Source organism: Protopterus annectens, chromosome 7.part0 (genome assembly GCF_019279795.1).
Source record: "Protopterus annectens isolate FY-2018-M chromosome 7.part0, PAN1.0, whole genome shotgun sequence".
NCBI classification, from domain to species: Eukaryota; Metazoa; Chordata; order Ceratodontiformes; family Protopteridae; genus Protopterus; species Protopterus annectens.
The window spans coordinates 348883744-348909110 of NC_056739.1; the positions used below are offsets into that span (position 1 = coordinate 348883744).

At 43.3% G+C, this 25367-nt stretch overlaps 1 protein-coding gene across 1 annotated transcript in view; it reads right to left on the bottom strand.

The window, feature by feature from the left end:
* Positions 1-3111: 3111 nt before the first annotated feature.
* Positions 3112-25367, bottom strand: part of LOC122806459 (G1/S-specific cyclin-D2-like) — a 281886-nt gene continuing 259630 nt past the window's right edge. Inside the window, exon 5 of the mRNA XM_044076919.1 lies at positions 3112-5918. Coding sequence (XP_043932854.1) covers positions 5763-5918 — 156 coding nt within the window. The 3' untranslated portion in view covers positions 3112-5762. The remainder of the gene's footprint in view (positions 5919-25367) is intronic.

Sequence of the window (25367 nt, forward strand, 5' to 3'; positions counted from 1 at the left end):
ATTTGGAAAGAGTCTCAAAGTGCGTGTGTAGTGTACTCCCCTCACTCAAAGACTTTGCAACTTACAGACACATGGGTCATAAAAACTGCCCTAGTAGCTGATGTGGGGAAGCCCTATCTCAGCAAAAGAGGTGGTGAGCACACCACTACAGTCAATGTAAGCTCTCAGTTTCTGCTAAGGACCCTCTTCATGGCAGACCATGATTTCTTTCTTCCCTGAAGAGGTACCTGCTGTTAGGTACCCAGTTCCTCTCTACCCTGGATAATACCCTGGTGATCAGAGTCTGATATCCAGATGACCTGGGGGGAAGCTCTTGTACAGTCTGTTACCTTAACATTTCTAGAACAAAAAGGGCGCTCTGAAACTGTACTGTCAGCTGCTATTACCCTGGCTGTTTTTTCCAATATGGGGAAAAAAAAAAAAAAAAAAGCTATTCAGGTTTCCTAGATACGACAGTTATTTTGCAATGCTAGAAAAGAACCCGAATGCATGTCCTGGAAAGAAGTAATGGTAATATTATAATCTCAATCATAACATTTAAAATAAAACAGCAAATAGCATGCAGGTTGGCATGCACACACATTTATCTCACAGGTCTATATATTACTGCATATCCACTCTAACTATTCACTAAAAAAGGCACATTCAGCTCTACTGCATTCTGAGTGAATGCACATGCTACAAAAGCAATATTGCAGGCATTCTATATGTATGTGGACAGGCCTGTATCCTTGCAATCTCCTTACTCTTCTGTTATAACTCAAAGGCTGCTATTGTCTCAAGGCAACTCCAAGTTACACTGTTGTCTAGCAATTCTAATATGTTTGCATTGTAGAGCAAATGTAATAAAAATGCATAAGCAATGTTCTTTGAACAGTATTTACTCATGGACTGGGGACAACTGCAGCTCAGTCATTGTTCCCTCAAATGAAAGACTCCAATGTATGTATATGCACCTGGGTACGCATACTGACATCACAGACAGAGACATACAGACAGACACACACACCCCTCATAAATATTATTATGCCTCATGCTCTCAAGCAGTATTACCTGGAATGGAAGTACTCCAAATGCTGCTATCATTGAGAACCCCCTGGAATGATTCCTGAAATTTTCTTTTAGTAACACACACTGGTTTCTTTGTCATATTTTAAGTACACGCAACAGGGAATTTCTTTCTCTGAAAAGAACTGCTTAAATTAGAGTTTTTGTAATGAGAAGTAAAATTTGGTAGGTCGGCTTTCAGTATCTTTCTTTCAATGATGCTTCCTGTTACTTTAAGAAAATTGTGAATTTCCAAAAGCTTAACAGGTTTATAGAGTTAGAAAAGAAAGGTTGTTATAACAGTATGCAGTAAAAACAACTGTGAATCCTCAGACTCTGTAGATGTAATACATCAGTTTAGAGAGAAAGACTGAAAAGCTACAGGTACTGTCCTCTGTACCCATCCCAGGCCAAAAACCTTAAAACGTGATAGTTAAGACAATCTGAGAGGAACAGAAACAAATTCCTGCATCCAACAAGATTTCATTCAAGTCCAGTGTGTTGTGCACAGGGAAGGTTTAGAGTACAGAAAAGCCGCCCAATGATGAGTGGGAAAAGAGCTAGGTCATCCAGTCTTATATGTGCCAGTTTGTTTGTGTCTTTTGGCTTTTCCCAGTTAGGGGTCGCCACAGCGGAACTCCGGTCTGCTAATGATTGGCAGTTGAATTTTACGTACCGGCTTGCCAGGCCTGACGCACAACCTTCATTGAAGATACGCCCATTCACGCATGTCTCCGCGCAGAAGACGCTCTAGCTGAGAATCGAACCGGACAGCGTCTTACTGTGAGGCGACAACGCTACCGCAGCACCACCACCGTGGTATTCAAAAATACACTAAAAATATGTTCAGGAAGCAGGTGTTATTTAAACCTACACTAACTAGATTATGTGATATGTCAGTTTATCCAAGCATTTTATGTATTTAAAAGTCATCTTAAATATCCTCTCCAGATGTCACTTTAACCTTTCCCTCCTAAAAAAGCTACACAGATTTCCTAAAGAAAAAAAAATGTGCTTTACTTCTACTCCCTGTCAAACAGATGACAAGTGCTGTCTGCAGAACACATATTCATGTCACTTCATTATGCAATTACTGCACGTATTACACAGAAACGATATTGTGTATGAGATGGTGATATGAATCCCTGTTCTGGTCACAATACTGTAAGAGATGATGATAGGAATCCCCTTTCTGGTGATGCAACTGTGGATGCCTTGTACAAGAAAGCAATCTCTCCATTTTGACAGCTTAATATCAAGAGCTTGTGTGCCCAATGGAATACAAAGGCTTGGAACAAGGCATTACCTCATTTCAAGGAAGCAGACGGCATCCATACAACAAAAGGGCAGATTTTCTGGTTACTCGTGCAGAGCCAGGCACTCGTATACAAAACTAAAAGTAGCCCATCTGCATGAATGGGAAAAAAGTACATCACCTTTTTTTGGACTCTGCTACAAAGCTTCACACACACAAGCATGAAATAACCACAAACCATGTCAGAACTGACCTGTTCATCTTGTAAGCTCAGTGTATGTCTAAAAAGTCAAAACAGGGACCCATGACAACGGAGGGCTACAAACTCGATCCTGCTGCTTCACATAGCCACAGTGTGACATGCCCGATTATATACAAGTAAATGAAAAAAACTACCACTCAGTGGATACCAACATGACAAATCACCAAGATAAAGAGCTGCCTGAATGGACAAACCTGAACCATTCAGTATTCAACAACCTATGTGGCAGTCCTGGAGCCCTCATCTGTGTAGCAGACAGAATATTAAAATGCTACATTGGATAGGAACTTGGACTCTCACCAACTGAAACATTAAAAATATATATATACTGATTCACTTTAAATGTCCACATCTTAAAGCAACAGAAAAAAGGTAATATAAGCAGTCTTGTATGTTTTCTGTAATGATCACCTCATGCCTTTGTGTATGATGTTTATACAATAAACACAAACTATTGCAGAAAAAATGCTAAATGTAAGAACAGAACTGTAGAAGGTTGTCCACATTGCCAGATGCATTTATGCATGACTGAGGACACCACTATCACTTACAGAATCTCTCCTGTTTATTTGGCTGGCACAGTGAAGATAAAACTGATGGCATTTAAGAAAATCGCAAAGCAGCCACATTAAAAAAAATGGACAATTCATTGCAAAAATGAGAATCATAAAACACTTTCTCCATTTTCCACTCAGACTGAGGAGGGATACCAGGATTGCCACCATTCTACTGTTGGGAAGACCAAAAACAAAGTTACATTCTTTAAATTAACTTGTTCAAAGATCTGCAACTGGAGGAAGGCACTTTATTAGATGCCATAACAAACAAACATTTTTTAACCAAAGACAGAACTCTCTTCCTACCCCCCCCCCATAAATAACAAAAATTCTGACTAAACTCACTTGTACAGAATGTAGAACACCACAAGAGGTCAGTATGTTACAAAAGATGGACAGAACAGCACCTAAAATATAAAAACAGTGCAATTTCTCTGCTGCAGCCCAAAAGAAATTTCCTGTCCAAGTACAACGCATAAATTCAAAAAAGTTTGCCAATAAGCATTGAAACTACTACATCACAACAGATATGCTCATCAAAGCTGGTATTCTGCAGGCTGGGGCTTCACTAATAGGACTGCCTTTAAGTTTAATTTAATAAATATATTTCAAAATAAAGTTACAATTAAATATAGCAGCATGAACACCAGAAGGCAATTCATGTTTTGTTCACACTAAGAGTAAAGTTACATGGAATGAATACCTGGCTACACTCCTTTATAACTACACTCGAAAGTACAGACATTAGCACAATTTTCGGATTTTATTCTGACAGATGAAAAAAAAAAAAAAAAAAAAAAAACACACAGCATTCAGCAACAGAAGGTAAAAGTGTACATCCTGTCAGTAAGAGGTATGGGACAGGCAAAGCAGTAAATGGCCACCACTTACAATTCATTTACCATTTTTACAAGGACACCAAAATATGCCAAACTGTATTATGAAACAGTAATATCCAAAATCACTTTAATCCATTATGGTGTCTGTAAGGCTTAATCTGTGGACTGTATGCAAAAAGGCCCTGGCTATGGCTAGACTCAATTAGCAGTCTGGGTGTTGGAAGTGCCAGATGGGGAGTGGGTTTAGAAGCTGATGCCAGCTTACCCAGTGATATCCTGCTACAAAAGAAATAACTGTGAGTTATACTATAGCTGAGACAAAGGGGGTGTGTGGCATGAGCCTGCCAAGGTAAGCACTGCCTTCTGGCTAGACATGGCAGAGGAGTAGTAGTATGCACCCACCAGGGTACCCAACACTGCAGAAATGACATCATGGTTGATGCCAATATTGGAAGGGCATCATGCAGGGAAAAATGCTCAGGTCCCTTAAGATGACTGCCAATGATCCCAAACACTTGCCTCCCTTGCCCAATGTCCTTGGATGGCAGGAAGTGGAGGGAATATATGGGTTAATAGGGGATGGCAGTTCACTGTTTGCAGGGAGAACAGAAGCCAATCATGCACACACACAAAAAGATATATAGCTGCACTTTAATCAGGCATGCAAATTCTTCTGCAGTAGCTTGGAAGCAGAAGAGCTAAAATGCTCTATAATGCTGCCCTTTCAGGCACAGCATAAAACCACTACACAGGGTAGCCAGGTTTAGAAAAGTATTCCCTTTTTACCAATCTACAGGGATGTTCAAAGATGGGTTGATGATAGCTGGCAGTGTACAAGTTAACAGAATTCCAGGACTTAAAACTACCACAAACTTCTGCAGTTAAACACAGTCCCAAGAGGAGCAACATGCTCCAAAAGTTCCACAGGGTGCCTAGGAAATTTAGTGCCTTGTGTGGCTAGTTTACAGGAGCATTTGCAGGATACTGCAGATTAACTATTTACATCTACTGTAAATGGTGCTGGGGCCTCAGACCTTACCTCTCACTATCCTGAGTATGCACAACACAAGCTGTGGGTTGGCTAGTACTGTAATACAGCAGTATGTTTTACCTTTTTATAAACAAAGCACAACTATGAATGAAATATGCCTATCCTGTTACAGTCTGTGAAGATGGGAAAGGGCATGCAATAGCATGCTCCATTTAGTGCAACATTTTTCACACATCAGTAGCTACTTATACAACAATTTGCACATGTCTCAATGGATATTACATTCAAATACAGCAGACGTCCATTTTCATTTACTTTACAGTGTATTCTTAACCAGATGACAAGTTTACACAATGCCTCATGTTTCAGGTACACGTGCATGGACACTGGATTACTCTCCATTTCTGAACAGACCATCACAGTCCAATCTCTACCCTACTTGTATCTTCCCCCTTCGTGCTTCTCCAAACTAATGAACATATCAGCTGAGTATGCCTCTCACACGGTCTACAAACTGAGGTTTAAGTTGTAACAGACTGACAGGGAGATGAAAAGTCTGGTTCTCCTAGATGACTGGATTGATTCTTCTTCTTTGATAGGTTTTCAGTGTTGTATTTTCCCTCTACCACTCCCCATTCAGGGATAATCAGGGAAAGCTTTCCTTATCCAAACTTCAACACCCAGTACTCACGCCATTCACAGTACTCAGTCTTCGGTGGTGTCCCTCAGAACAGAGCTGTGCATGCAAGCAAGGGACAGAGGCCGGTGGAAGGGCAGCAAGGTCTTGGTAGATGGTGGCACAAAATGACTTTCAGAGGTTGACATCAGTCACATCTGTTGGTGTACTTGTTGGGCCGACATCCTCTGCATTTTTTGATGAACTTGAATGCTCTGTTGAGGACTGCATCCCTTGTAAATTTTCTCTCAAAGCATCTTCAATTTGCTCTTGACAGGCTTTCAAACAATCCTAAAAAAGAAAATAAGTCATTAATGCTTCTCATCTTACTTACTCTCTTTAGCTGTATTAAAGGTTAATCTGTCCAACCAAATCCTCAGAGACCGCTTACTCAAACTCCAGTTAACAGTCACTTACCTTTTCTTCTCACAAATCAAATTCATGATTTCCTCTCTCTAACTATTCCAGTTATGGTATCAAGTTGCCTACTGCTGTTATCAGGCAGCTTACCTATTATCATGCCAAGAGCACTAACAGCCTTTCTACTTAACAGATTAAACGGGACAAGAACTGCCTTGCATCCCATTCTACTTCCAGACTTCTTTGCCTATGCAACTACTGCAGGACAGCTGCATCTGCTCAGGTCAATTTAGAGTTGGCTATCGAACTTCAAAAATTACCTGATTATAACTTCAGTTGCACCTGCAGCATAAAGCATGCGCCCACCCAAGCAGATGAAGTACAGCTTATGTAGGTAACCAGGGTGGAAAGTAACTCTGGCCACAGCACAGCACAGGAACAGTAGAACTGAAACCTTAAAAAAAATGCTAGCAGAACACAGAAGCAGACTACTTTCAACACCAGATTAAAATGAAACTAACCTCAATGACTACCTTCAAATTCTCCCATCCCGTTTGGAATTATTCTTTTGCCATTGAAACCTCTTCCTGAAGTGTACATCCTCAATAAGCTCTGTAACACCCCCAAATAAGATGGAACTGTTAAAGAACAGTTTCATCCAGAAAGTGAAAACATATACTCGACCATATCTTGGTCATATATGCAGTACTAACATATCTACAACATTGTAGATGGTTAATATCACTTTATAATTTCTTGTATCCCAAAATAGCCAGATGGAGGCTGTGATGCCGTTTTTCATTCTTGTTCATCTCCCACAATGCATTTGTGCCCCAAAAAGGCACAGTCTCTTCATATACTTAAACTGTTGTAGTGTGAATGAACAGTTGCTTGTTTATTCAGAGCAAGTGGACTTCACAACACCTTTTCTAGCCACAACCTAGTTAAAAAGTGTGAAAAAATACAGATGTAAACAACTTGAACACAAAAAATAAAGTAAATAACGCAGACAGCTGCATGTATACAAAGCTTGGACACATACTAATAGTATGCTAAATAGAGACAGATGAGAAGTATAAAGATGTTGCAGCTAAAAAGTTGGAAAAGGGAAAGCAGAATTAAGGTAAGCCACCACTAGTCTGCATAAAGATAGACAAAGGCTATATTTGTCTACTGTCAGAAGCTTTGTGCGATGAAATATGTGCTCATATCCTAAATGCATACTAAAGCATGGTACAGAAACAATCTGATACCACGGGGTGATTTATGATGAGGGAATGACTATGACAACCAAATGCATCTAAACAAAACAGATAAACGGAATGGAAGATGTGAAGTTGTTCAATCTCGCCATTCATTCTTACACATGGGAGTCAGCTGCTTTCACAAGCTCAAGGTTTTAGAGTAGCTCAAGGCCAAGACCCTGTCCCACAATGCTCTCTGTCTCACCTCAGATCTAGTTTGCCGCTGCAACAGATCAGAGGTCGAGAGAGAGAGCTCGGGCCAGTATTTCTTGCATTACTTACATTTTAGATAGTTATACTTGCAATGTTTGTTATGAATAGTATGTTATTGGCTAGTTAGCCTTTGTTTTTTTGTTCAGGCTTTGTCCTTGCTGTTTTTGACAAAATTTTTGTCTTTATAGAGCGGCTGCTCTTAGGCCTTTTTGGCCGCATTTTTTGTTTATTCCCTATCCTGTTATAACAGTTAGAAATCCTTAAGAGAGTTTAGAAAGTTAGAAACACTTATAGTTAGTGATTTTATATATATATATATATATATATCTATATATATCTATATATATATATATATATATATCTATATATATCTATATATATATATCTATATATATATATATATATATATATATATATATATATATATATATATATATATATATATATATATAATAGATATACACACACATACACACATATATTAGCGTTGTAGACTTTACTGCTTTAGTGTTTTGCTGTGTCTGTGTGTGTTATTAGCTAGTCTAATATTAGACTGGGCTACTTTTTCTTGAGTGGTTTGTCTTAGACAGTTGTATAGATTTATATAGATTTGTTGTTCAAACTGTTGCATACACATTTTTTGTATTTGATATGGCTGATCAAAAAGAAAAACAAAAGTCCAGATTTAAGAAATGCCTTAAGTGTGGGCAGAAAATGTCTAACTGATTTACATGTCAGTTGTGTGTACTGTTTGGGGGCAGTCCACCTCCAGCAGGATTACTCCATTTGCCACTCCTTTAGCAGCAGGGTATTACTGGAGCACAGGAGAAACTGGTACACAAAAGTTTGCTGAAACCAGATTTCCAGGAATCGTTGGACAAGGCTGACCAGGTTTCTAAGTTGTCGAAGGGTTCAAAATCTTCAAAAGCTTCGTCGGAGCCTAAGTAGTCAGCTCAAAGCTTTGCTGTGAAGGTGTGGTTGCCAGTTCCGCAGTCTTCGGTGCCATGTACCAAGCTGGTGGTTCGGAGCCAGTCTCCGAAATCTTGAGGTCACCCATTTTGCAGTCAGTGGCTTCTTCGATACCTTCTACTCGTTCTTCGAGAACCCTCTTTGATGTGGACCGAGTGGTGCAGAGGCTTCTCGAGAATCCGGCACTCTAACAAATTATTATCGGCTTCGACCCAACCGGTTTCGGAGCTGAAGACCATTTTACCTGCTGTTCATAGGTTCATATCTAGGTACTAGGCTATCTGCATGAGGGCATTTATAAGCCTAGCCAGAGTGTGTCGGCTTTCGCCGCCCCATTGATTAATTAACTGATCCTCTGTCAAGCAGAGCCAATGAAGTGATCCCAGGTGTGTATTTTCTGTTACCCATCCACTCGTCAAGGTTTCTCTTGAAGAGTGTTAGTGAGGGGCTTTGCCTAATGTAGTTTGGAGTTTTGTTCCAAAGCATGAGGAGTCTCTGTGACAGGAATCTATCCCTCCAGCATGTTCTATTTATTGTTGTGGCAAGGTTTAGCTCACTACAGTGCGTGGCTCGCAGTGACTTGGATTTCTTTAGGTGGAGCATGTCCATCAATTCTGAGTTGGACATGGCTTTGTAAGTCAGGCAGAGATCACCTCTGAGTAAGCGATATGCCACTGAGTACAGCTGGAGTTTTTTTAGTCGGGCTGCATAGGACATGTTTGAGGCCAGTAATCCTCTTGGTGAGGTACTTTTGTGGTCTCTCCAGCTGTTGGAAGTGTCTTGTGAGGTATAGCCCAAATGGGGCATTGTACTCTATGATGGGTCTAATGAGTGATGAGTACAGGGGCACTATAACCTCTATTTCTAGATGCAAACCCTTTAGTAATTACATGGGCCACATAGAAGGATTTCCTAACTACTTTGGCATTATGATCGTCAAAGGAGAGATTACTATTTACCTGGGTCCCCAGATCTCTTGTTAACTCTTCTGTATTAAGGGGGCTGCCACCTATGTGGTAATTCGTGGGTGTTTTGTTTTTCCTCAACAGTCTGACTATGCATTTAGCTTGAGGCCATGACTTTGACACCAGGTGTCCGTCTCAGTAAGGCCCTTTTGGAGGATGTCTGTGTCAGCCGGAGAGTCAATTACGGCTCCCAGTTTGCAGTCATCTGCGAACTTGGTTAGCCATAGTCCTCCTGTATTTGTCTGTACTTCTGAGATGTATATGCCAATCAGTAGTGGTCCCAGGACACAGCCTTGCAGGACACCACTTGTGACTGGTTTAGAGTCGGTCCTGGAGCCCACTATTCTTACAGTGTGAGTTCTGTCTGTAAGCCAGTTGGCAACCCATCTTGTGACGTAGGGGTTTATGTTCAGGCTGGTGAGTTTTTCTGTAATACCAGAGTGGGGAATGGTGTCGAAAGCCTTGGCGAGGTCAAGGTAGGCTGTGTGAACAACCTTTCCCTCGTCGATGGCCTTGATGACTGTCTCAAAGAAGTCAACCAGGTTTAGTAGGCATGATCTACCCTTAAAGCTGAACTGGGTCGGGACAAGTGTTTGGAGGTTCCCAATGTCTTTGTTAATGAGTTCCATGATGATGCACTCCATAGCCTTGCAGACTAGGCTAGTCAGGCTTATGGGGCGATAGTTACCAGGGTCAGTTGTGGCCCCTCCTTTGTGCAGTGGAATAACCGTTGCTCTGCGCCATTCTATGGGCACGTAGCCTGTGGAGAGGCTGAGGGTGAAATTTAGGTGGGGGGTTAGTTTGTTCTGTAGTTCGTGCAAGACGCAGCCTGGGACACCATCTGGCCCCATTATCGCTGTGTTTTTGGCTTTTGAAAGGGCTACTTTCACCTGTGCGTCTGTGATTTCCAGGACACTACACTTTTCTGGTATTGTTGTGGGCCCTTTTGGGGAGGAGAGGTGGGTGAAGTTTGCACTGAATCTATCTGCCAGGATGTTGGCAATATCAGTAGGTTCAGTATATTTTGTTCTATTTTGCATTAGTTCAGTGCATAGCTGCGAGTTGCCACTTAGATTCTTAACATAGCTAAAGAAGGCTTTGTGGTGATCTTTTGAATCCTTGGCTATTTTTCTTTCGAAGTTAGCCTTGGATAATTGAGGGACCTTAGTTTCTTACTGATACTGATCAGGGATGTCTTTCCTTCTTGGGATTTGCTTTTTTTCTGAACTAGTTTCCTCCTTCTATTGTAAAGCTGTTTATGGAAGCGGTCCACCAGACTGGTTTCCTTCTCTTAGAGGAGTGAGTCTTGGTTTTGCTAGGGATGGCACAATCCATGCATCCTTGTAGGTACTCAGAGTGCATTTGTAAAGGTTTCTGCATCTTGGGCAGTGTTATCCTTTAGCATGGGGGCTGTGAAACTTACCACCTCTGTCTTAAGTAAGGTGAAGTTTGCTTTAGAAAAGTTTTTTACTGTGGTTTCCTTAATTGGGGGTGGTGATGGGCTGTGGACATCCAGAGTAATTAGTTTATCGTCTGATCTAACCAGTGATGGGTTAACCTCCGGTGTGGAACACCTGTCGCCCATGTTTGTGATGACCAGGTCCAATATGTTTTCACCTCTGGTAGGGGAGATTACCAGCTGATCCAGGGCGTTTGAGTTGATGAATTTCAGGAAGCGCTGGGCCTGGGAGTTTGTACTCAAGTAGTTTTCCCAGTTAATGGTAGGGTAATTGAAATCACCCAATATCAGGGTGTTCAGTAGGACCTTCATGTTTTCCAGTGTCTCCAGAAAGGTGGAATGGTGGTCCTGGGTCATGGAGGGTGATCTGTAGCAGGCCACAATTTGCATTGCAGATTTGCCTGATGTTAGTTGAACATGGATGATCTCAGAGGTATCATGCTGCGCCACTAACCTGGAGGTGTAAGTATCCTTGATGAATATGGATGCACCCCCTCCTTGTGTGTTTCGGTCAGTGTTCTGTGGCCGAAACGTGTGGTACGACTTGTAGCCTGGTAGTGCTGGGGTGTTTTCTGGAGCCTTGAACCAGGTTTCAGTTACTGCACAGATGTCGACATTCTCCATACTAAGGAGTGCTTTGGGCGCGTGCATTTTGAGATTTTAAACTCCTGGCGTTGAGTAGCATAACCCTCAGTTTTTTGTCAATTGTGCTGTTTATGGATGTGGGTTTGACTTTTGAGCCTTGCCTAAAAAAGGCACTATTGGGGGCAGCAAGAGCCTTGGCCAGTATTAAAAAGCCTAGGGGTGACAGATGCAAGTTGTCTCTTGCGAAGCAAAGCGGCTTGTCAAGCATGTCGTCCCAAGCTGACAGACATTAGATCCCCTTTGAATGACACCAGAAGTTTAGCCAATTGTTGAAATTGATCATTTTTTTCTTTATACTGAAGTATCATTCTTGATGAGGGCAGGATGCTACTCAGGGTCAGGGTCATACCAGCCTAGGCTACATGATCAGAGAGCTCTTCCATGTCTTTTTTCATGCAGTCCAGGGAAGTACGTCTCAGGTCATTCACACCAACATGAACAATGGCAGTCTTATTTGTACTTGTTCTGGAGTGACCTGAGTGCTTGTGTTATGTGGCGGATTCTGGCTCCTGACAGGCAGCTAACAGTGACCTCCTGCTTGTCCAGCCTAGTGAGTGGGATGTCAGTGTGCCTGACCGACTATTACTAGTGTATTAGGTATGTTATTTCGCCTTAAGGGCTGTGATTGTGCAGCACATTGATTTTGTGTTTTATGTATTGTCTGGTTTGTGACGGGAGGTGCAGGTTGTTTGGGTGTCTGCTTTGGAGGTCTCTGATGGTTTTGCAGGTTTTTATTTAGAGCCTCTCAGTATGATTTTGTGCATTTATGTGCATTTTTTGACAGTGCTGATTTAGTAGGTCTGTGTGTGGCTGGAGGTGTGGTGTAAGTGTTAACCTTCTCCTCTTGACTGTCTGTTCCAGTCTTGGGTGGAGACAACTTAGCCTCCAGTTTGGCTGTATAATTGCATCTCTCGCATATGTTACTGTTTTGTGGTAGGAGGAGAGGGTTGTCTGTGTGCATGAGGCAGTTGTAACATTGCCTCAGGATACCCAGATTCACCAGCTGGACTGGAGAGTACACCTGAAATTGCCCTTTGGGCATGCCTGAATAGTAGGGTGAGCTGCTTAGTCGCTTGGTTGGTGAGGGGTGAATAAAGAGCCTTGCCCTGCTGGGCAATCAAGTGTCAGGGTATATTAGTGCTTGATATTAGGTCTGAGCAAGTGCTGGGCTGTAGCATGCTTCTTGAGTGCTTAGGTGGAGAGTTAAACTAGTTTCAAGAGAAAAACTGAAGAGGAGACTTAGTGGAGCCGGGAATAATTTAACCCTAGCTAACCGGCACTACCCGGCGCACAAAACCGTGCAAACGCAGTTTTTATAGCAGAGAAATGAAAGAGATAGAAACTAGCCCAAAATGGCCAATAAACGGTTCCCTATTAGAAGACCGAAGGCGCATTCTTTCGAATGCGTCTTGGTCGAACTCAAAAGCCTGAAACAGCAAAATATTGAAGCGGCTTTTAAGCAAATTCTTTCCCTGGGAAAGAATTCACTTGGCCGCTTTGTTACTTTGCCGTTTTCGGCACTGTAGTGCAGTCTCGGAGTTGGTATATTTACGTAGGGGGAGTGTGGGGGGCAAAGCCCCCCACGTAATGTAATGTTTAAAGTACATTTTTTTTTTTTTTTGTTGGAACAGTGATTTTTTTCCCTAGGAAATAAATCACTGTTCTGACAGTTCAAAACGGTAAGCTTTCTCTTACATAGTGTCGATTAATCATCATTTGCTTTTTTAAGCGCTCGCTGATCTAATATAGACCCCAATAAACTACTAACTTCTGGGCTGGAACCACTCCTCCAGGGACAGTTAAGCTGCTCAAAGCTCCCCTCTATCACAGGTGAACAGAGAACCTTCTTTCTATCCAAGTAAGGTATGGGCAACTCAGAAACTTGTAACACAGCCCTGAACTCAGCACTAGCCTGGAAACTGGACTATACTAGCTTAGAAAGGCGGGAAACAACTTTTGAAAAGATAAGGCAAAAACAGTAAAAAAAAAAAAACTTAAAACAGCTTTAAACGACTACAAACGATCACAAAAGGCTATCGCACTTTAGTGTGTAGCCTACAACAGTTAAACTATTTAAACAAAAAACGACTTTTAAAAAGTGCAGGCAGTCAAATAAGTACAATATGTGAAAAAAAAAACACAATAAATGCTGGACAATCAGCATTTAGGTGGAAAACAGTTAAGTACAGCAAGAAAGTACAGAAAACTGATACTTAATCACTCCAAAGTCTCTCTTCTAAACTAGAAGGCTTGTATCAGATTAAGGCTTTCTAGTGTTTCCCAGTAGGTTAGTTACAGGAAAGATGGGAAACAAGCGCAGATGTGGTCTTTTAAACCAGAAAGTTGAAAGAGATGGACAAACTGTCCAAATGGTCAATAAACTACAATTTATGGGCCAAGAACCACTCCTCTTGTGGTAGACAGGCTACCTAGTGCTTACCACTCCCACTGATAAGCTAGAAGGCTTGCCTCCAACACAGAAAAGCTTGGGGGGGGGCTCAGAGGCTTACCAACAGTCCTAGATACAGCAAGTCTGTATCTGGACTAGACTAGTTACAGGAAAGGCAGAAAATAACCTTAGAATTTTTTTTTACAAAAAAGCAGCTAAAACAGCAGTAAATACAATTCAAATTGCAGTGCAGGCTAGCACACTTGAGTGTGTAGCAATATTATGGCAAATACAGTTTAAGTAAATGCAATTAAATTAACAAATGACTAAAAAACAAGTGCAGAAGGCAGTAAATTAGAAGGCTACTAACAAGCAGTAATAAGTGCAGAATAAGAGCGATTGAACAGATAACAGCAGGCAGAACAGCAACTAAGACAGTTACAGTAAGAGCAGCTGAATAAAATATGTATATATTTTATTTATTTATTTTTTTTTGAGGGAGGGAACAGAGCAGGATTAAGAGACTACAGGGGTTGTCCTTCCCAAATGCTCTCTTTGTACACAGTAGGAGTGCCTGAAATCAGAATATGATCTCACTGCACTCAGTTGAGTGAGTAAATGAGATGGGCCCAGAGGAGTATCCAAATACAAATTTACAAGAGGGGCGGGCAGTTTCAAAGCCACCACCATTAACACCAGAACAACAGGGAGGGTGGGTGGGGAACTAACTGTAGAGACATGGCCACAACTTTCAGTTCAGTTAATATTCAGTGAGAAACACAAATAAATTAAATGCATAACTATATGAAAATGAACAGATAAAAGTGTACTTAAATTCACTTATATCGCCAGTTTATTTCAGGTAGATCTTAGCCGGAGCAAAGCTCAGATAATAAGCAGAAATAAACCAAAATGTACCACTTATATAAGGCAGGACAGGATAGCAGTGATGAGGTGAAACTACCCCCCACTGCTATACTGCTATCAATGGCTACACAGAAATTCTAATAAGTACTCTGTAGAGACACAGCCACAACTTTCATTTGAGTTACTATTCAGTGAGAAACACAAACAAGTAAATTAAATGCAGAACTATATGAAAAAGAACAGATAAAAAGTGTACTTAAATTCACTTGTACGTCCAGTGGATTTCAGGCAGATCTTAGCCGGAGCAAAGCTCTGATACTCCTCCGCCGAGCCGGGGAGGGGGAACTGATGATTGTGGAACCTTCGGAGCAGAGGCCTGTTCCGGTGCCATCGGTTCCATCAACTCAAACTACTTCAGTGCCGTTTGAGGAGTCTGGGAGCCGACACTCTCTGGTCGGTTCTGGGGGGGGGGGGGGATATTGGGAGTCAAACCGATGGGTTGCTTCCGACCCTTCCTCTTGGAGCTTCGGCGCGGATGAGCTCGGCTACTTCCTCTGGGTCGGAGCCCACTGTGTCGGCACCAGGGAGATTGCCATCTTCTTTGGAACGGGCTGCTTCCTCGCGTCACAGCAGTGGAGCCTTCGATGGTATGAGGAGGGTTATGTCTTCCAAGACTTCTACGTCATCAGGGCCTTCCTCCTCCTCCGCTAAAGTGCCGCTTTCTACCTCTACATCACAGGTCCCTATAAAGTGTTGAGACCCAGAGCCTCAGGTAGCCCCATTGGGTGACCCAAGTTCTACTGAGACCTCACCGGAAGCTCCCATTGATGAGGTTCCCAGGAAGAAGCTTTGCAAGAGGAGGCATTTCGACTCCATACAGGAGTCTATTACATCAGACACTGATTTAGAGGAGTCAGGAGGGTCCCCACGTTCCCCCTCGGAGGATATCTCCTTTGCTGACATCCTTGAAGTCCTTAAGCAGAGGGGTGACTGGCAGTCCTTTAGCCCTACTGATGATGAGTCGGTGCTCCTGAAGGCCTTTGGATCTCGACCCTCCACCTCCTGGGTGACTCCACCCTTCGATGAACTAATGGAGTTGGTTGCTCAAAGGGCGTGGGAGTCTTCTGATACTGTGGAACCTGTCCCTCGGAAGCCCAACAAATTTATTACATCACCCCAAGACAAAATGTTCCCTACCAAGGGAGTGCTGGTTGATGCCATGGTGTTGGCGGCGGCCACCAAGAAAGAGATGTCTGAAACCTCTTCTAATGTCCATCCTCCTAGAGATTCCAGGACTATGGACAGGTATGGGAAACGCATCTTTAGTTCAGCGACTTTTGCTATGCGATCGCTCAACTATTTGACACATTTTACCCATCTTCAAAGAGATCTCCTAAAAGAGCTTGGAGATACTTACAGGGTAGTACAGCTGAAGGTGTCTGATAAGGTGACAGCCCAGCTTAACACCCTTAATTCCATAGTTAACTCGTCCATGTGGCTCATTTCTTATGTAGCCGATGGTTCGAGTCTGGCATCAGGTTCAGCAATTGCTCTTCAGAGACTTTCCTGGATGCGCTTATGCTTCTTTGCGGAAGCCTTCAAGTCTTCCTTCGTTAATACCCCATTTGATGTCTCGTCCCTTTTCGGGCCCAAAGTCAAGGAGACCCTCACTAGGTGTGAGCAAGATGGAAAGACTATCTGCCGTAGGAGTCCGTTTTTCCACCCCTACTAGAACTTACCCCAGAGGGCAAAAGGGAGGAAAAATGTGGTTCCGGAAGTCCCAAGGAGCTTTTCAGAACACATGTAGTGAACCCTCCAGGGGCAAAGGAGGGAGTAATAAGGGAAGACGCTGCCCAGGTGGCAGAGGGGGTCCACAAAACCAGGGCGACAGGGATCAGTTATTTGGCAAGCCCTACCAGCGCTCCTGAAAGGAGGCCTGGCTGTCCTACTCTGGAGGCAGCCGAGGGTCGCTTGTCTTTGTATCCAGATGCTTGGCTAGAAATTACAAAAGATTTGTGGGTACAAAGAATTGTTACCAGAGGTTATGTCATTCTGTTCTCAGAAGCCCCAGCCGTACGAAGGAAAATCCCGGACGTTCCACCCAGTCTCAGGGATCAAGCGGCCATAGAAATTCAAAGGCTCCAGGAAAAGAGAGTCATCCAGCCAGTCCCAGCAGACCAAATAGGATCCAGAACCTACTCCAGGTTATTTTTAGTTCCAAAGAAAACGGGACTGGAGACCCATCTTGGACCTCAGCAGACTCAACACCTTTGTAAAGAAGGAACAGTTCCGGATGGTCACACTTCCAATTGCCAGTTCCTAGGAATGGAAGAATCGATTGCTTTATAGATCTCAAGGATGCGTACTATCATATCAAAATGGCAAGTCCATCCAGAGATCACTTGCATTTCCGGCTGGGAGCCAGTCACTATCAGTTCCAAGCACTGCCATTTGGTCTCACAAAAGCCCCCAGAGTGTTTACCAAATGCATGGCAGTGGTTATGGCTCACCTGAGGCGTCTAGGATTCAGAGTGTTTCTGTATCTGGATGACTGGCTCCTTACCGCCACCTCCAGGCATCAACTACTCCAATCTAGGGATCACACTCCCAATCTGTGCTCTCAGTTAAGAATAACTATAAATTCTGACAAGTCTGCGTTGTCACCATCGCACCATATCTCCTTTATCGGAGCAGACTTGGACACCACCATCACCATAGTAAAGATGCCACTGGACAGAATAGTCACTCTTCAACAACAGGTATCAGACATTCTGACGAGCAAAAAAGTACCAGCCTCTCAAGTGTTGAAACTACTAGGTACTATGGCAGCAACGCTCATAGCAGTTCCTCTGGGGCATAGCACATGAGAATACTTCAATGGTTACTTTTCACCCAGTGGTCTTACCAACAACTTCCGATGTCATTCTTGATAATGATTACAGATTCATGCAGAAAGGATCTTCAATGGTGGTTGACCATTCATCATGTAACAGTAGGTCGCCCATTTGTTCTTCCCCCACCATCCAGCCACAGTGACCCCAGACGTTTCTCTGATAGGATGGGGGGAGGGGGCTTTTTCAGGTAAGAAGAGCCCAAGGCACCTGGTGCAACTGTGACTCTGTCTCTGACATCAATGTCCTGGAGTTGAGAGATGTACTTTTGGTGTTGCAGTATTTCCACGACTCTTTACCTCTGGGGATGATTGCGATCCAGACCGGCAACATGTCTGTGGTATGGTATATCAACAAGCAAAGGGGAACAGAGTCTTACCCCTTATGTCGAAAGGCCCTGAGAGTTTGGCAGTGGGCTGTATCCACCGGGCGCTGATAGCAACTCACATCCTGGGGAAATCCAACGTGATCGCTGACAAACTGAGCAGAGCCATTCTGATGCCGCTTGAGTGGTCCCTCAAAGACGAGGTTGCGGAGATGATTTTCCACAGATGGGGCCAGCCTTGCTGCGACCTGTTTGCATCCCCTATGAATGCCAAATGCCGAAGCTACTTTGCCCCGAATCCCCCACCAGGGGACAGCCCAAGGGATTTGCTCATACACAATTAGCCCCCGGGACTCCTTTATGCCTTTCCACCTATTCCCGATTCCAAAATTCTTGCAGAAAGCCAAAGCCCTGGGGAGGACTGTAATTTTAATAGCCCCTTTTGGCCTCAATAGATTTGGTTCTCCTTCCTTCGACTCTAACAACTAGAGGAACCTTGGATTCTGGACCCAGTTCCAGATCTACTGACGCATTTGTCAGGGACTCTTCATCCTTCTCTTCATTGACAGTTTGGCTGCTCCAATTTCCAATTTAGCCAGGTCACACGATTTCTCCTCAGAGGTACAGCATATCCTTGTATCCTCTCATAAAGCTTACACCAGAAAGTTGTACGCCAGCAAATGGAAGCGATTTGCTTTTTGGGCTTCGCAAAATATTGACCTGTACATCGCTCCAATTGCTAGCATTTTGGAATTCCTGACTAAGCTTTTTAATGAAGGTGCTGCAGCTGCCACTATGAGTTCAGTTGGCTGCAATTTCAAATTTTCACCTCGGATCTGAAGGTTCTAACCTAATGTCTCACAGACTATGTAGGGCCTTCTTAAAAGGTACCATACATCTTAGACCGCCTGTTAAGACAACCTTTTACTCCCTGGAATCTGAATTTTGTGTTATCACAGATTATTCTCTCTCCCTGCATCATCCTGCCAATTAAAATTTCTCTCTTGGAAAACTATCTTCTTGGTAGCCATTACCTTAGCACGTAGAGTGTCCGATCTTCAGGCCCTATCTATCAAACCCCTGTATTTGGGGTTTCACCGAGGACTAACCCCTCCTTTCTTCCAAAGGTATGTTCGGAAGCTAACCTAAATCAAACTATTGAACTCCCAACTTTCTTCAGTGACCATTCTAACAAGTTGGAGTATATGTTGCATAAACTTGATGTTCACAGGCAATTAAGATTGTATTTGGACAGAACAAAATAATTCAGAAGATAACAACTCTGTTTCTCATGCCGAAACAAAGAAAGGGCTACCAGTATCCAAAGTTCTTTCCAAATGGTTAACTGATTGCATAAAATTCACATACTCCTCAGTGAATCAACCATTAGAACATAGCGTGAAAGCGCATTCCGCTAGGGCTGTTTCTACTTCCTCAGCTTATGCGGCTAGGCTGCCTTTGGACACTATATGTGCAGCTGCTACTTAGTCTAAACCGCATACCTTCATCACACATTACAAAGTAGATAGGGCCTCCAGGGACAGGGCTTCCTTTGGTCCCACTGTCCTCAGGAATATACTTTCGTGAGCCACCCAGGATTAGGGTGCTTGGGACACTACCCATGTGTAAGAATGAATGGCGAGATTGAACAAATTCACATAAAGAAGTTATGTACTTACCATAATGTTCCATGAGAGTTGTTCACCTCACCTTTATTCTTATATTCCCACCCGCCTTCCCCCTCCAGGCTTCTTGAAGAACGAGTAAGACTTTGCGGTCTGGTGGATCTTGTTCTAGGATTTCTTACTCTGGCTGGAATACCATTTATGTGTTATGTTTTACATGTTGGGATCAGCAAACTAGATCTGAGGTGAGACAGAGAGCATCATGGGATAGGGTCTTGGCCTCAAGCTACTCTAAAACCTTGAGTTTGTGAAAGCGGAACCCATGTGTAAGAATGAAGGCGAGATGAACAACTCACATGGAACGTTATGGTAAGTACATAATTTTTTTCTCCAGTAATGGAGCAAAAAAAAAAGAAGTTATCTAGTTGCAAAGATAAGGAGGAATGACCAAGGTAATTAAGATAGGAGACAAATATATTGAGTTCTGATTGTTCATTTTCTTGATGAATAATGAAATTAAAGTCCTTATTTTGTCATGTTTGGAGTTGATCTATAAATGAACTACTAAGAGAGAACAAAGCCCATATTCTAGAACTGGCTTTAGTATACCCTTTTCTACTGCTTAGCGAAATACAAATTAAATTTAATGTTCTTATAACAAACACAAAATATCGCACTGATCAGTTAGATATGTACTCACCATAACGTTAGATGTATGTAGTCCATCTCGCCTCACATTCTTCACTTGTGGGTACGGAGCCAAATGTCGGCTCAGACTCAGCCTATTTACTAGCTCGAAAGTCTTTGATTGGCTGGGCTAAGATGGTATCCCACAATACACTGCTCCACATCCCCAGATCTAGTTTGCTGCCAACAGAAGTATCATATCCATCGCCCAAACACACACACACCCACCCATAACAACGAGGTCCAACAAATTATCCAAAGGGACTCTGTAAAGTACAGTTTTGTACCTACCATAAATGTAGATGTCCGATAGGTATGCATCTGCAGTCATAACATATGGGTTGTCCTGCCTCAGGCAGCCCTTCGGTCGGCCGGATTCCAAAGTCTGGGTCTGGCCTCGGCTGATGTTGCACTTTCCCCGACGTCAGAGATTCTGGGGTATAAAGGCATCAGCCGACGCCATTTTCCTCAGTGTTTCTTGCCCCAGATGCCAGGTGCCCTCTAGGAAGGCTAAATTTGGATAAAAGTTGAAAATTCCAAACAGTAGAAAACAATATATACATATATATACAGATATACATACAAACAAATACACCATAATAGATTCCCCCAGCTAGCTGAAAGAGGGGTAAGCACCCTAGGAATACCACAGAGGGGAAGGAGGGTGGGAAATCCTGACTGCAGATGCATACCTATCGGACATCTACATTTATGGTAGGTACAAAACTGTACTATGTCCTTCAAGGATGCATCTGCAGTCATAACATACAGTAGAATACCATAGCCAAACTGGGGGAGGAGGTACTAAGATAAGGATGGTTTAGTTAAGATCCCCTGTAAAACTGCAGTTGCAAAACCTGCTTGGGATCTGGAGTATAAAGGTAGATTGTAATGCTTGGCAAATGTATGCACGGAGCTCCAAGTAGCAGCTTCTAAAATGTCCTTGGTAGCCACCCCTCGTAGGAAAGCTGTAGTGGTGGCTGTGGCTCTTGTGGAGTGAGGCCTGATATTTTCAGTTGTTGTCTTTCCATGAAAAGAGTAGCAGAAACGGATGCAATTTCCTATCCATTTAGAAATTGTCTGTTTGGAAATTGCTTTTCCTTGCACTCCATTTGCATATGCTACCAGAAGTTGGTCAGTTTTTCTGCTGGTTTTAGTTCTGTCCAGATAGTAGCGTAGTTGTCTGTGTACATCCAAGGTGTGCAGTAGTTTCCCCCCCCCTGTTCTGTGGGTTAGGGAAGAACGTAGGCAAATTAATAGCTTGGTTCAAGGATACCCTGGATACCACCTTTGGCATGAAAGTAGGATTGGTTCTCAGAGACACTCTATCCTGGTGAAAAATAAGGAAAGGCTGCACTGCCATTAGTGCCTGTAACTCGGATACTCTTCTTGCTGAAGTGATTGCTAGAAGGAAAGCAGTTTTCCAAGATAAGAACTGTAAGTCTGCTGATGCTGCTGGTTCAAAAGGGGGTAGTGTTAATTTTTCCAGCACAAAATTGAGATCCCATGCAGGTAGAGGTGGTTTCCTTGGAGGTTTTAAATTTTTGATCCCTCTTAAAAATTGTCTGAGGAGAGGGTGAGAGAAGATAGGAGGATCCATGTTGTATTCTGCTGAAATTGCTGAAGCATGAATCTTAATGGAGGAATAGGACAGGCCATTGTGGAACAGTTCTGCTAAGTATTCTAGGATGTGTGCTAGGTTTGCCAGTGTGACATTTGTACCCTTTGAAGCGCTCCAAATGAGGAATCTCTTCCATTTAGCTGAGTATGTCTTTCTTGTGGAGGGTCTGCGAGCCTCCAGGATAATGTCCTTGACCCTCTGAGATAAGACAGTTTGGTTTTGTTTTAGGCAATTTTCCAGGCAGTCAGCTGCAGTGTTTTCAAGTTTGGATGCAGGGTCTTGAAGTTGTTCTGCGTTAGAAGTAGAGGCCATGCGTTCGTCCGAGACATGCTTCTCAGTAGTGGATACCAGTGCTGCCTTGGCCAGTCTGGAGCTATCAGTATCACCTTTGGCTGTTCCTCTCTGATCTTCAGTAGAACTCTGTACATCAATGGGAGTGGTGGAAAAGCATACACTGTTAGGGCATTCCAGTTGAAAGAGAGGGAGTCCACCTTCCAAGCTTGTGGGTGGTATACTCTTGAGCAGAATTTCCTCAGTTGGTGGTTGAGTGGGGAGGCGAACAGGTCTATCTCTGGCATTCCCCATTTGTTTGTTATGAGTTTGAAGATGTCTGGATGCAGCATCCATTCGTGAGCATCCATGGTAGTCCTGCTTAAGCTGTCTGCTAGTGAATTCTCTTTTCCTGGTACGAATTTGGCCTGCAGTTGGATGTTGAGATTCAGGGCTAGGGTCCACAGATCCATTGCCATCCGGCATAGTGGGTAGGAATGCATGCCTCCCTGTTTGTTTATGTACCACATGACTGTGGTATTGTCTGTCCTTATCAGCAGATGTCCTTGCTGGAGGAATGATTTGAATGCCTCGATTGCATGCTTCACTGCCAGCATCTCCTTTAGGTTTATGTGCAAATTCATCTGGTCTTGAGACCATAGGCCTTGGATGCACTTGTCTTCCATGTGTGCTCCCCATCCTAGGTCTGAGGCGTCCGTGGTGATGGTCTGCCTTGGTTGTGGTTTGTTGAAAGGCAACCCTCTGTTGGACTGGCAGGCCTGAGCCCACCACAGGAATTCCTTTTTCAGGCATGGAATGATTGGAATCATGGTTTCTAGACTGTGCCTGTGTTGAGACCATACATTCCTTAGGTACCATTGTAATTTCCTCACATGCAGCCTGGCATGTGGGATCAAGATTATGCAAGATGCCATGTAACCCAGGGCCTGCAGGACTTTCCTTGCAGTGAGCTGAGTTTGTCTTGTCAAGGCCATGAAGTAGACTGGGTGTTGCTTTTGTTTTTCTTCTGTGAGAAAAGCCATCTGAGTTATTGTGTCCAGATCCGCACCCAAAAATGTTATCCTTTGGGATGGCACTAGTCTTGACTTCTGGATGTTGACTGTGTATCCCAAGGCCTGTAGCAGGTGTATGACATAGGCCAAATCCTTTATTAGTCTTGATTAGTCTTGTCTTGTTCTCCGCTTGTATTAGGCAGTTGTCCAGGTATGGGTAGATCTGAATTCCCTGAATCCTGCAATGTGCCATTACTGATGCCAGGCATTTCGTGAATACTCTGGGCGCAGTAGATAAGCCAAAAGGCAATGTTAAGAATTGATAATGCTCTGATCCTGCAAGAAATCTGAGGTGTCTTCTGCAATCTGGTCGTATAGGGACGTGCAGGTATGCCTCCTTGAGATCTAGAGTCACCAGCCAAGACTCCTTGCCCAACATGGGAAGAAGTTGCTGTAGGGTCAGCATTTTGAATTTTGGCACAATGAGATATGTGTTTAGTGCGGACAAGTCGAGAATAGGCCTCCATTGGGTTTCTTTTCTTGGTACAAGGAATAGTCTGGAGTAAAATCCTTGGCCTTGTTCCTCAGATGGAACCCTTTCTATTGCTTTCATCTGAAGTAAATTGTTGATTTGTCTTAAAGCCTCTGGCTTCTGGTTTGGTGGAAGGTTTGGCATTCCGCTCCTTCTTGGTAAAGTGTGGAAATGAAACCTGTATCCTTTGTCTATTGTTTGCAATGTCCATTTGTCTTTTGTAATGCAATGCCAGTTTTTTGAGAATAAAGCCAACTTTCCGCCCAAGGGTGCTTCCAGTTGTTCCCTTGTAGGCGGAATCAGAGTCAAGTCATTGTGTCTGTCCTGTGGAAGTGGTTGTAGTTGCAGCTGTGGCAGTACTCCTCTGGTTGGCAGGTTACCACTGACGACCCCTGTAGGCACCCTTTGATTGACCTCTGCCTCTTGGGCGTCTATTCCTGCCCCTCTGTGCTTTGGAGGTGTCTGGAAAGGACCAATTCTTTGAAGGCCAGTTTCTACTGAACCTCGGAGGTTGGACCTGCAGAAAATCCTTAACTGTTTGCACAGATTTTGCTTTTTCTTCCACTTTCTTTAGAATCTCCTGTGCAGAGGAGCCAAATAAACTTTGTTTCTCCATTGGAGCATCTAGGAGTTTAGCCTTGACATGGTCTGGCAAGGATTGCTCTTTTAGCCAGGCATGTCTTCGAATTACTGCCCCAGTCATAGCTGATCTAAATGAAGCTTCCAGTGCATCATAGCCACATTTTAAGAAATGATTACTGACCTGCTGAGAATTGTGTACCAAATCCTGAAGGGCCTTACGGTCTAAAGGTTCAGGAGAAGAAAGCTTTTTATTCAGCTGATCTAACAAATATTCCTGGTACTGTATCATATGGAATTGGCAGTTTAAAGCCCTGGCAGAAAGAGTAGCAGATGTATAAACCTTTTTCCCCATCTCTCTAATGCTCTTGACTCCCTTTCAGAGGGTAGTGGGTTTTTGGCAGTGGCAGCTGCAACACCTTTTGGGCCCTGAGAAATAGTTTCTGGGTCTGCAGCATGGGCTTTATACAAGTGGAAGTGGGAATCCGGGACCCTGTAGTATCTGTCAGGTTTGGCAGGGGCCGGGGGAAGTGAATCAGGGGCAGAACTGACATCATTATATGCATCATCAACTACAGTTAGCACAGGTGGTATGGCTAAAGGCCTATGCTGTGGCAAGTGTAAGAAAGTTCTTAGTCTTTTTCTGGAATCAGAGAAATCCTGACCCTGCCATTGAAAGTGTTCCCTCATAGAGTGTAAAGTCTCCCCAAAGGAAAATTCCTCTGGAGGGGAAGCAGAAGGAATAGAGTCTTCTGCATCTGAATCCTCATAAGGTGAGTATGGCCCTTCCTGATGGTCTGACAAATCAGATCCATCTGAGGAGTAATCAGAGGAGAGAGGTTCAGGGGGTTCAGTCCTAGGCCTTTTGTCAGGAGGAGGTTGGGAGGCCCTGTCTGGGTGAGGTTGTGAACCCCTAATCAGAGATATAAGGTCCTCAGCAAGACTGAGAATCTGGGAACTTGAGGAAGGTCTCTGAGAAGTAGATTTTGCAGGTAAAGCTTTTGCAATTTTAGCTGCTTTAGCCCTGGAGAAAGCCTTAATAGACATAGAAGCAGGGGGCCTAGCTGCCCCACGTGCAGGTGTAGA